This window comes from Tigriopus californicus, chromosome 6 (assembly GCF_007210705.1).
Source record: "Tigriopus californicus strain San Diego chromosome 6, Tcal_SD_v2.1, whole genome shotgun sequence".
Taxonomy (NCBI): Eukaryota; Metazoa; Arthropoda; class Copepoda; order Harpacticoida; family Harpacticidae; genus Tigriopus; species Tigriopus californicus.
In genome coordinates this window covers 11,859,759-11,872,995 of record NC_081445.1, presented here as the reverse complement: position 1 = coordinate 11,872,995, position 13,237 = coordinate 11,859,759, and the positions used below count along the sequence as shown (strand labels likewise).

The window sequence follows — 13,237 nt, the reverse complement described above, 5'->3', positions numbered from 1 at the left end:
TTTCAATTGCTGCTCTTCAAATATGCGTAGGTCGTATGTAGACGTTGATGCAGTAGCAAGATTTAAGTTAGACTTGAACAAGTTTTTGACGAAAATTCCTGATCAACCTTATTTTCAAGGGTTAGCTAGATCAGCCAACTCTGATTCGTTGGTCGATCAAATAATATATATGAATAAAAGTTAAGTAAAATGACTAAAATTTTCGTCCTGCTGGCTGGATTCCCATCCCAGTAGCTGTAAGGAAGTCCGCAAAAAAAATTAAGACATATATTTAAAGTTGACTAAGCTATTTTTGTTCCAAAAATATATGAAGGGTTGCCTTAGTTACCTAGTACGTTATCCTTTGGCCTTCGGCTCCCTTCCCACTTCACGTGACGAATAATGCTAACAGTTATCACACGCTTTTTAATGTGCTTCTGCGTTTTTGCTTGCCGCCATTTCTTGCTCTTATGAAATTTTGCTTACGATTTTGTTTCAAAAGAAAACAGAGCTAAAATGATGAAATATTTTTCCTTGCTTTTTGCTCTTTTTCAATTGAAAGTGCAGTTTAATAATCATTTTTAATTGCATGTTTTGGACAGCCCTTGTATTCAGTTTCAAAAAAACATCGTCATCCTATCGTTCAAACCGCTGGTTTCTTGACAATTGGCGGATTAGAAAAGCCAAATTCACAAAATGTCGAACACAAGTTTGGGTTAATGATGGTTAAGCCGAAATATGTTTCAACGTTCAACTTGCACGATCGATGCTTTAAAAATAGTCATGGCATTTTGTCTTGGATGCTTGTTCTAAGGTAGACATGGGGAATCCTCCGGGGATTAGTCTGGAGAAATGAATTTACGTGAATGAACCTCAGTTGTTCAGTAACAAGAGCCAAAAAGACTGGATAGCCAAGGGAATATCGGATCTACTTTTCTATAATTATTATGATTCCGATTATTATTCACAGGCCATGTAAATACTGCTTGTTGGTCTCCGTGTGGCAGCTTCCTCCTGTTTTCCACCAACCCAGGAGCCTCTCATCTATTGCCTCAATTTCCATCCAGTGGCGGATCCTCCGCGGCCGCCGTGCCCGTGGCCGATATGAGTCAGATTAAAATTGACGTTAACGGTGAAGTCATCAAGTAAGAACGATATCCTTTTGCCATGATGTCACGGATTTTTTGAACCAATTTCCCATTTTAGTATCGGTGGTCCTATTCAAAGCATGAAATGGAACTCAATGGGAGAACGGTTGGCCGTGAGCTTTAAAAACTCTGATTGTATCGCTCTGTATTGCACCACACTCTATCCGACTTTGGGCCTCTCTCCTATTGGTTGATTCAAGGCCTTGAGGGCGAATCCCCCATGACCATGGAGTTTGCCCATAAATGTGACCATGGAGCGATCTTATCAGTGGTAAGTTGTTGTTTTTCGTAATCCATAGGTCATGTGAACTCTTTGAAAGATGCCATGAATCAACTGCGTCAGTTTTAGAGGGTTGGCTGTTAAGTAGTTTTGACATATTTGTGTCTAAATTTGCAGGGACAGGCTTATTTATTGCAAGGTTCAGGTTTTTCTTTTTAATTTACCAAGGCCAGTTGCCAATTGGATGTAATTGCTTTTCTTCTGGACTATTCACTAGCAATGGAGGTTTTAAGTCTGGGCAAATATTCACGTGAGTCTACAACACTGAGGCTGCTAGAATATGGGAAGTCATTTGAGCGACAAATTCAACTGAATTCCATTTCAAGTTGATGTGCAACCCATAAATAATAACATATTCTTGGTTTTCTATGTGCAACCCTGAGAGGGCTGGCTCTATATTCATTGCAACCTTGCGTGAACTACAAACTCAAGCTTAATCCCCACATCACTTCTATTCACATGCCCACTAAAAAATCAATGTTCACACGAGTTACTTATCCTGAACCTTTAATCATGATAGGCTTGGTCGAGTGGACGGATACAAAATCCCGTTGTTCTTACGTGCCTTTGATCGAACGGAATCCCGCTCCTCTGATCATTAATCCGGATTTCGAGATTCACAACAGCTTTCACGGACAATCTCCAACTCAGTTGTTTTCTACTCCACTCTCTCGATCTTAGGGAAATAAATACTTTCTGCGTAATATCAGTATACCTGCTATATTTTCTTAGCTACATTAGCGATGATGGGTTTGGGTCTGGTTTTGAATAGGAGTTTCTTCTCGATGATGGCTTGAACCAGGTATTCGGTTTGAGTTGGGTAGGCCTCCATGTGCTCATCGTTCTAAGAAAATAAAAGAAAGGATTTCGATATGTTTCAACACTAATCCAAGAAAGATTTCCGGCAAATTTCTACTGCAGTAATGATAAAAAATAATCCCCATAACAAAATTTAAATTTTGAATGGGGGACTGTAACTTCTAATTCATTTCTTTCCAACTACATAGTGTGAATTAGACTGATCTTTACTTAGTAACACTTTTCGATGCTATGTGACAGAAAAACAAAGTGATTAATGTACAAAAATAAAAATTTGACCTGCCCTAAAGAGATTTGCAAGTATGCAAAATTAGACATAACTAATCGTGAAAATTGCTTTGAAGAAATGCACAAAAATGAGTTACTATTTTGAAAATAATCTTTGCCCTAATGTATGCTCAAGCCGTCTTAAAATCAGGTTGAATGTAACAACCACGTACGCGACATGACACATTATTGTAACTCTTTTCGCTCTGTAGTGAACGTTTTTGGCTGGAGATGCTCTCTTTTCAATTCATATTTTCAATCCACCCAAAAAATCAAGGAAGTGTTGTGAAGTGTCTTGGTCAACAACGATTTCCTACTTGGAACGGATTCTCTTGAATGCGTTAAAATATTCGAATCTCGCGCCCCCACTCAATTATATCATAAAACGATGAAATGACCTTTAGCTGTACCTGGCTAACTTTTTCGCATGGCCACCAAGGGTTTATCGAGTTGCTGGACCTTGCCTACAAGATGTGATGCCCAATGATAAGCACGGGTACACCGGCTTTGGTGTAGTGAAGGTCGCCGATGAACTTCTCGGACATGTTCAAATCCCCGATACGGGACTCCAGGATCGCCCTGAAAGGTCAAATTATAAGGATCGAAAGAGCCTTTTATGACAAAGCGTTGGAGTCGGATCTATCCTGCATTTCGAGTAAGGCCCAATCTCTCGGGGCGTCTTCTTCGGGTCCGAGGGAGCCCGGAGAAATCTGCATGATTCTACTTGATCTTTGGAGTTAAGAGGGGTTGATCGCGGTTGTTCCTTCCCGTTTGTTAACGTCAAGTGTGGAGTGGCGTTCCCCCGCCAACTTGGAAATAATTTTTGCGCGGGAAATCTCAAACAATGCACGTTCAAGTGAGGTGAACCGAGGTGAAGCTCTGCCTCTGAGACGTCAGTTTAGACAGACATCTATGGTTTAGACTAGAGGGCTAGTCAGAGAAGCGACACTCAGGAAATTCCTCAGATTTTTTTGGCTTCTCGCGGTTGCTGTGTGCGATGGGGATCTCTTGAACACATTTTAGTTACGTGATTCTCAAAACATCAAACCGCCAAAATTTTCCGCCAAAAATTTTGCGAAACTTTCTCCGCCCTTTTACCCAATTTTGCGAAAAGTTAAGACCGTTCATTTTCATTTTTACGCCACAATACACTTTGAAAAAGTTTGAGAACAAGCTGTCAACTGCATAAAATACCTTTTTGTGCATATAGGGATTACTGATAGCCTAAAACTTATTAACCTTGCAGCTCCAGGGGACAATCACTCATTTCACTATTCCATTCACCACTTGGGATTGAAAAATATTCTTGGAGCAAAAATGAATGCTTTTTTAGTGCTTGGCAAGTCCAGACACATACTTTGAGTACAAGTGCATCTAAGTCTTTTCTCAATTTTGAATATTCTGCTGATTGATGAACAGGGATGGCCAAATAGTGCAAATAATGTTGGCCTGGCCAAAATGCCAACTTAACATGCAACAGAACGGGCAAAAGAGCAATAAAAAATGCAAAATAATGCAGATTTTTTTCTAGCTCATTAAACTCTTTTGAAAAGACACAGTAACAAATTACTGAAATGGTAAAATTACAAGATAGTCAAAAATTCATGAGCATGTCGAAATCGATGCACAAACTTACTCTATGAGCACTCAACTCCACTGAATGAATATAGCAGGGTGTAATTTACGATATCATCTATTTCACCGCTACTTAGTTACATCGGATTTAGTGGTCCAAATTTCATCGTTTTTAGCCCCAAAATGCCCCGGTTATATGTTAATTCAATTTCCCAAAGATATAATATCGATTTTCACTATCGCAAAAATTAAAGATTATTTTTCCATTTCTTGCATAATTTCAAATAAACTTAAAACCTTGTACAGCCATATCTAAAACCCTCAAAAAAGCAGATTTTTCAAAATTGATTTTTAAAAGCGTCCAAGGTACATTTCGTTGAGTGGTCACTGAAAATTTCACAAATATCAATGAAACCTTAAAGAAGCTATTTTCAATCAGTTTCAACAAAGTCTTCAAGTAACGACAAAATCTAAAACATTGTTTGTTGTATGTATTGTCTTCAGAATTCAAGTGAATGCATAACTAAGTGTACACATGATGATTGCAAAACACATTTTCAAAGATTACACTTTTAGTGTGTTTTAAATGACATTATATAGCATTTTTAGCTATTATAAGACAATGTAAGAAGAGGAAAAATAATCTTTTGTATTAATTCTTTCGGAAATTGAATTAACATATAACCGGGGTATTTTGGGGCTAAAAACTGTGAAATTTGGACCACTAAATTCCAGGTAACTGAGAAGCGGTGAAATAGATGATATCATAATCACTATTCAAGAGCTAACTACGTGTGTTCTTATTTTACATTGAGTAGGTTTTGCGATTTTTTTTTTAATAATGTTTTTAGGTTTGTGAGTTTTTTTATGTGGGCTAGAATTCCATAAAGCAATAAAAGCAAAGTTGTTCCCTATGACTTTTCAAGGTAGAGAAATGCCAAACTGTGTTACGGAATTTCCCTGGAAACTTGATAGGGCTTTATAAACACCGTGAAACGCAAGCATTTTTTTCACTCTCTCAATGAAATTGTTTTGGTAGATGGACAAAAGAAGTGATGCTATGCTGTTCTCTATACAGCATACATACAGTATTCAGAGAAGGTACGAAAGGTATCTGATATTGTACGTTTATCCCAACCCAGGATTTAGGGTCAATTCTAGTGACCGTAGAGGTTTAAGGTGCGTTTTGAGGGCACCTTCAAGCCCTCGAGAATCCAAGCTAGTTAAAACAATGAAGTCCAACTTTCTTCTTTCTCGGGCTCTTTCATTGTTCAATTTGCTCCCTTCAAATATGCGTAGGTCGTATGTAGACGTTGATGCAGTAGCAAGATTTAAGTTAGACTTGAACAAGTTTTTGACGAAAATTCCTGATCAACCTTATTTTCAAGGGTTAGCTAGATCAGCCAACTCTGATTCGTTGGTCGATCAAATAATATATATGAATAAAAGTTAAGTAAAATGACTAAAATTTTCGTTTTGTCCTGGCTGGGATTCCCATCCCAGTAGCTGTAAGGAAGTCCGCAAAAAAATTAAGATATATATTTAAAGTTGACTAAGCTCTATTTTTGTTCCAAAAATATATGAAGGGTTGCCTTAGTTACCTAGTACGTCATCCTTTGGCCTTCGGCTCCCTTCCCACTTCACGTGACGAATAATGCTAACAGTTATCACACGCTTTTTAATGTGCTTCTGCGTTTTTGCTTGCCGCCATTTCTTGCTCTTTGATAATTTTGCTTACGATTTTGTTTCAAAAGAAAACAGAGCTAAAATGATGAAATATTTTTCCTTGCATTTTGCTCTTTTTCCAATTGAAAGTGCAGTTTAATAATCATTTTAATTGCATGTTTTGGACAGCCCTTGTATTCAGTTTCAAAAAACATCGTCATCCTATCGTTCAAACCGCTGGTTTCTTGACAATTGGCGGATTAGAAAAGCCAAATTCACAAAATGTCGAACAAAGTTTGGGTTAATGATGGTTAAGCCGAAATATGTTTCAACGTTCAACTTGCACGATCGATGCTTTAAAATAGTCATGGCATTTGTCTTGGATGATTGTTCTAAGGTAGACATGGGGAATCCTCCGGGGATTAGTCTGGAGAAATGAATTTACGTGAATGAACCTCAGTTGTTCAGTAACAAGAGCCAAAAAGACTGGATAGCCAAGGGAATATCGATCTACTTTTCTATAATTATTATGATTCCGATTATTATTCACAGGCCATGTAAATACTGCTTGTTGGTCTCCGTGTGGCAGCTTCCTCCTGTTTTCCACCAACCAGGAGCCTCTCATCTATTGCCTCAATTTCCATCCAGTGGGCGGATCCTCCGCGGCCGCCGTGCCCGTGGCCGATATGAGTCAGATTAAAATTGACGTTAACGGTGAAGTCATCAAGTAAGAACGATATCCTTTTGCCATGATGTCACGGATTTTTTGAACCAATTTCCCATTTTAGTATCGGTGGTCCTATTCAAAGCATGAAATGGAACTCAATGGGAGAACGGTTGGCCGTGAGCTTTAAAAACTCTGATTGTATCGCTCTGTATTGCACCACACTCTATCCGACTTTGGGCCTCTCTCCTATTGGTTTGATTCAAGGCCTTGAGGGCGAATCCCCCATGACCATGGAGTTTGCCCATAAATGTGACCATGGAGCGATCTTATCAGTGGTAAGTTGTTGTTTTTCGTATATCCATAGGTCATGTGAACTCTTTGAAAGATGCCATGAATCAACTGCGTCAGTTTTAGAGGGTTGGCTGTTAAGTAGTTTTGACATATTTGTGTCTAAATTTGCAGGGACAGGCTTATTTATTGCAAGGTTCAGGTTTTTCTTTTTTAATTTACCAAGGCCAGTTGCCAAATTGGATGTAATTGCTTTTCTTCTGGACTATTCACTAGCAATGGAGGTTTTAAGTCTGGGCAAATAATTCACGTGAGTCTACAACACTGAGGCTGCTAGAATATGGGAAGTTCAACTTGAGCGACAAATTCAACTGAATTCCATTTCAAGTTGATGTGCAACCCCATAAATAACTACATATTCTTTGGTTTTCTATGTGCAACCCTGAGAGGGCTGGCTCTATATTCATTGCAACCTTGCGTGAACTACAAACTCAAGCTTAATCCCCACATCACTTCTATTCACATGCCCACTAAAAAATCAATGTTCACACGAGTTACTTATCCTGAAACCTTTAATCATGATAGGCTTGGTCGAGTGGACGGATACAACATATCCCGTTGTTCTACGTGCCTTTGATCGAACGGAATCCCGCTCCTCTGATCATTAATCCGGATTTCGAGATTCACAACAGCTTTCACGGACAATCTCCAACTCAGTTGTTTTCTACTCCACTCGCTCGATCTTAGGGAAATAAATACTTTCTGCGTAATATCAGTATACCTGCTATATTTTCTTAGCTACATTAGCGATGATGGGTTTGGGTCTGGTTTTGAATAGGAGTTTCTTCTCGATGATGGCTTGAACCAGGTATTCGGTTTGAGTTGGGTAGGCCTCCATGTGCTCATCGTTCTAAGAAAATTAAAAGAAAGGATTTCGATATGTTTCAACACTAATCCAAGAAAGATTTCCGGCAAATTTCTACTGCAGTAATGATAAAAATAATCCCCATAACAAAATTTAATTTTGAATGGGGGACTGTAACTTCTAATTCATTTCTTTCCAACTACATAGTTGTGAATTAGACTGATCTTTACTTAGTAACACTTTTCGATGCTATGTGACAGAAAAACAAAGTGATTAATGTACAAAAATAAAAATTTGACCTGCCCTAAAGAGATTTGCAAGTATGCAAAATTAGACATAACTAATCGTGAAAATTGCTTTGAAGAAATGCACAAAAATGAGTTACTATTTTGAAAATAATCATTTGCCCTAATGTATGCTCAAGCCGTCTTAAAATCAGGTTGAATGTAACAACCACGTACGCGACATGACACATTATTGTAACTCTTTTCGCTCTGTTAGTGAACGTTTTGGCTGGAGATGCTCTCTTTTCAATTCATATTTTCAATCCACCCAAAAAATCAAGGAAGTGTTGTGAAGTGTCTTGGTCAACAACGATTTCCTACTTGGAACGGATTTCTCTTGAATGCGTTAAAATATTCGATCTCGCCCCCCACTCAATTATATCATAAAACGATGAAATGACCTTTAGCTGTACCTGGCTAACTTTTCGCATGGCCACCAAGGGTTTATCGAGTTGCTGGACCTTGCCGTACAAGATGTGATGCCCAATGATAAGCACGGGTACACCGGCTTTGGTGTAGTGAAGGTCGCCGATGAACTTCTCGGACATGTTCAAATCCCCGATACGGGACTCCAGATCGCCCTGAAAGGTCAAATTATAAGGATCGAAAGAGCCTTTTATGACAAAGCGTTGGAGTCGGATCTACCTGCATTTCGAGTAAGGCCCAATCTCTCGGGGCGTCTTCTTCGGGTCCAGAGGGAGCCCGGAGGAAAATCTGCATGATTCTACTTGATCTTTGGAGTTAAGGAGGGGTTGATCGGGTTGTTCCTTCCCGTTTGTTAACGTCAAGTGTGGAGTGGCGTTCCCCCGCGCAACTTGGAAATATTTTGCGCGGGAAATCTCAAACAATGCACGTTCAAGTGAGGTGAACCGAGGTGAAGCTCTGCCTCTGAGACGTCAGTTTAGACAGACATCTATGGTTTAGACTAGAGGGCTAGTCAGAGAAGCGACACTCAGGAAATTCCTCAGATTTTTTGGCTTCCTCGCGGCTTCCTGCTGTGTGCGATGGGGATCGACTTTGAACACATTTAGTTACGTGATTCTCAAAACATCAAACCGCCAAAATTTTCCGCCAAAATTTTGCGAAAATTCAAATTTTCCGCCACTTTTCACCCAATTTTGCGAAAAGTTAAGACCGTTCATTTTCATTTTACGCACACAATACACTTTGAAAAAGTTTGAGAACAAGCTGTCAACTGCATAAAATACCTTTTTGTGCATATAGGGATTACTTCATAGCCTAAAACATTATTAACCTTGCAGCTCCAGGGGACAATCACTCATTTCACTATTCCATTCACCACTTGGGATTGAAAAATATTCTTGGAGCAAAAATGAATGCTTTTTTAGTGCTTGGGCAAGTCCAGACACATACTATGAGTACAAGTGCATCTAAGTCTTTTTTCTCAATTTTGAATATTCTGCTGATTGATGAACAGGGATGGCCAAATAGTGCAAATAATGTTGGCCTGGCCAAAATGCAACTTAACATGCAACAGAACGGGCAAAAGAGCAATAAAAATGCAAAAAAATGCAGATTTTTTTCTAGCTCATTAAACTCTTTTGAAAAGACACAGTAACAAATTACTGAAATGGTAAATTTACAAGATAGTCAAAAATTCATGAGCATGTCGAAATCGATGCACAAACTTACTCTATGAGCACTCAACTCCACTGAATGAATATAACAGGCCTTTATCTTTTCCAAAAAGCAGAGGGTCATAGTGTGCTAAGTTTTTAATAAACTCTCAATTATGTATGTCCTTTGAACAAAAGCAGTTTGCGTCACGGCAAAACATTTGTACTTAAGTCATGTACCAACCGTGTTATGGTTTTTGGTAAGCATGCCAGACGTACCAATTTTTTTCCTTAACTAGATACTTTGGCATGTATTGCAAGAAGCCTTTGGAATTTTCAGAAATTTTTTACTTTAAGGGATTTTTCCAAAGAAAATGGGCAAAATCAAGGAAAAAAAACTTATTTTCAAACAAAAATCTAAAAGATAGAATATAGCCAAAATGATGTAGAATATGCGAAAAAGAATAGAAAAAGTAAGAATTAATGCGTTTGCATCATTTCGACAGCACTGTCAATGAGTCTGGACTCAAGTTCTTTATAAAAAAAAGTTGAGCACAGCCAACTTGTCTATTTTTCTTTAAATTTAAAAAAGGAATTGGCCATACAGCAGGCTTTACTCCGTCATGTTTTGACCACAAAAGAGAATAACTGTTGAATGATGTTTTCATTAGGCCTTGTTTAGCTTGGTAAAAACAGGATGAGTCTTTGGCCAGACTTGGCAAACAGGTCAAAAAGTCAAAGGCCTTGTCCCAGAGCTACCTTTTTTTACTATATTTTCTATACATTGAATAGCTTTGCCTCCCAAGCGTCATCCCTGTTGCGCTTGCTCATTTCAAGGGGCTCGCTAATCAGTTTCATGCTTCAAATGGCCATGCGGTCACCACTCATCAGAGAAGTCAAGGCATATCAGGACGAAACCACGACAACGTGGCTGGCAATAACGTAGTAACTAATACACGGGTTGAGCAACAAAAATGTAACAGAATTCCCGTCAAAACAACTTATTTAGCGTTTGCATAAATGGGTTCAAGTCCCAGCCACTAACATTTTGTGGATTTTCATGCGTTTTCACTTTTTTTCTGCTTCATTGCCAACTTGAGCGTGAAATCCGCCAAAATTAGTCAAATGCGGACCCCAAATCCGCCAACCCGGCATCAAGATTTTTCCCCGCCGCGAACTTCAAAAAACCGCCAATTTGGCGGAAAACCGCCGCATCTGGCACCACTGGGAGGCAGTGAGTTGATGACTCGTTTGTCTGCTTTGGTTGAAATTGAGTATCGCAAGAGAAGTTGATCAGCCCGATACCATCCTGCCCAACTACCGAAATGTGTTCAAAACAAAGTCTCAAGTGGCTTGGTTGAAGTGACTTTTCTCTGACAAGCCCTCTAGTTTAGACCAAAAAAGTTACGTGCTTCGTCGGTTCCCTGACTTTTATAAAATTAATTTCTAGCACATTTGGTGTTGACCCAGGGGACTCCAAACTTTTTTTTTCAACATTCTTTTCGGATTTGATTTACCGATACAGGGGAATGAGTTCCCCGTAAGTCATAAAAGATTTGGTCATATCATGCGTTCGAATTTGCCGCTCTAGGGCATTCTTGAACGAAAGGCTGGTCTGCGATGGTTGATAAAAACCGATCTAAATTTCACTTAAAACTTAACAATGGATCATCTAGTAAATAGAATCGTCGAAGTGAGCATGGTAGCAGATTATAGAGGGTTGGTGCTTGGTTTAGTACAAAACAGGATCTTAAGGTCATCACAAACTTTTTATCTGATGGGTTGAAATCAAATTTGATTTCACACATGATGCCTCGCCTGTCAGTAACGTTACATCTTATTCCCAGGTTAGGACAAAGTGCATGGAGACATTTGAAAACGTAGAGGATCAAGTAGCGTTCGTACCTACGCTGAATACTATACAAGGGATTGAAGTCTTTCCCAAGACCTTAAGTGGGACATGCCTGCAATATATTTTGTAAAACTTCTTTGTACTTTTTCAATCTTATTCAGCCCCCCTACGTTCATTGGCGCCCAGATTGGGGAAGCATCTTCTAAATGCGATTGGACAATATACTTTTATAGACTTTTCATAGTAAAAGCTTCTCTGGATTTGAAAGTTCGATAGATTCAACCCCAAGTTTGGTATGCTTTGGTCACTTTCGATTGGATGTGTTCTTCAAATTTACCGATATTTTCAACTATTATTCCAAGGTCTTTAATTGAGCTTACTGATAAAATGGGTTTCAGGCGATTGTCGGTGTAAATTGGCTTGTCTACTCCATTTTGGTTGTACGTCATGATTCAAAACTTATCCCATTTCATTCCATGTTTTGAGAGTGGACTCATTTGTAAACAACGTCCAAGACATTTTGCAGGTCTGTATGGTTCTGTTAATTTCTTACTAACACTAGCTTAGTATCGTCCGCATAAGAAAATATTGAAGACTGGGGGGGCAATCCGGGGCAATGAATAAAACGAACAAGATCGGACCCAGAATAGTTCCTTGAGATACCCCAGATACCACGTTTTGAGGGCAGTCAAGCAGCCGTCAACTCGAACGGCTTGTGTGCGGTTGGTGAGGAAATCTCTGGTCCAAAAGTAAATATTTCCTCCAACCCCTAGTTTACTTAAACAACTTAGCAGTAGAACATGATCCACTTTGTCAAATGCTTTAGCAAAGTCCAAGTATATAGCATCTACACAATCGCTATGTTGTAGTCCCTCTATTACGTCGTCAAAGTGCTGAATCAATTGTGTCAAGGTGCTAAAGTGGGCACGAAAACCATGCCGCTGGTCAGGAATGCTACCTTTTATGTCAAGGTATTCAAGAAGCTTTGTCTTAACAAGCTTTTCCATAACTTCGGAAACATTCGACGTTAATGAGATTGGTCGATAATTCACAGGTTGATCCCTATCTCCTCCCTTATAAATGAGGACTATATGGGCACGTTTTAGTTGTGTGGGCACCCTCCCCTCTCACAAAGAACGATTCATTAAATATGTAAAAATTGGAGCGGTGACTAGTGATGTGCGTTTAAGGAACTGTGCCGTTACATCGTCAGATCCCGTAGAGCTTGAAGATTTCAGGAGATCGATAGCTTCAACGGCTTCCTTCTCGTTAATCAATACGTCTTTTAGAAGTGAACTGTAGTCGCCCAAACAAGGGTCGTTCAGCGCATGTTGAGTTAGAGTTGAAAAGACCGACGGACATTGATCGCCAAGGATATTAGCCATTTCGGCCACATCGGAGACTTCTTCTCTATTCGGCAATCTAATTGGTCCTATAGCGCCTTGCCCTTGGAGTTATGCGTAAAAAGCCTTCGGGTTAGATTTGACATCGTGAACTACTTTCATGCTTGGTCAGCTTGATCATTGCTTGATCATTGCCCCGCTTAAATGTAAGGGCGTCATTCAGGGTATGGAGCAGCCCTGTCAGATGGCTGGCGGTTTTGGTTGATTATGAGGGGCCAGGAAAATATCTGTTTGTGAATTTGGTCAAATAGGTTTTTTATGTTATGAAAATCATACAAAAAAGGTTTTTATTTATTTGGTTATTCGTGTTTTGTGGTGTTTTTTAAGGCCAAAACTGCACGATTATTGCTCTTCACGATCGTCTTGCTCTTTGGGCTCAAAAGTGTAGTCTTGCCTTTACATTTTTTGAAATATTTTTTAAGAATTTTAATAGAGGCACATGTCTATCTATGACTTCTAATTGAAAATGATATTTTGAAGCTTCCAGAAGTCATGGTCCAGGACAAAATAGATGAGTGATCTCTAAAATTAATACCATCATTTATAGAGAATTGGATACAAAACAGCT

At 39.1% G+C, this 13,237-nt stretch overlaps 2 protein-coding genes across 2 annotated transcripts in view; one reads left to right on the top strand and one right to left on the bottom strand.

Moving 5' to 3' along the window:
* Positions 1 to 7,458, top strand: part of LOC131882177 (aladin-like) — a 17,414-nt gene extending 9,956 nt beyond the window's left edge. Inside the window, exons 6-8 of the mRNA XM_059229246.1 lie at positions 6,286 to 6,460; positions 6,522 to 6,735; positions 7,274 to 7,458. Of these exons, the coding sequence (XP_059085229.1) occupies positions 6,286 to 6,460; positions 6,522 to 6,735; positions 7,274 to 7,435 (551 nt within the window). The 3' untranslated portion in view covers positions 7,436 to 7,458. The remainder of the gene's footprint in view (positions 1 to 6,285; positions 6,461 to 6,521; positions 6,736 to 7,273) is intronic.
* LOC131882179 (chromosome transmission fidelity protein 8 homolog) lies at positions 7,456 to 8,672 on the bottom strand. The gene is made up of 3 exons (XM_059229248.1): positions 8,483 to 8,672; positions 8,251 to 8,418; positions 7,456 to 7,598 (listed from the first exon to the last, which is right to left on the bottom strand). The coding sequence occupies exons 1-3, from the start codon at positions 8,555 to 8,557 to the stop codon at positions 7,473 to 7,475; spliced, it is 369 nt and encodes a 122-aa protein (XP_059085231.1). The 5' UTR covers positions 8,558 to 8,672; the 3' UTR covers positions 7,456 to 7,472.
* Between the last annotated feature and the right edge of the window lie 4,565 nt (positions 8,673 to 13,237).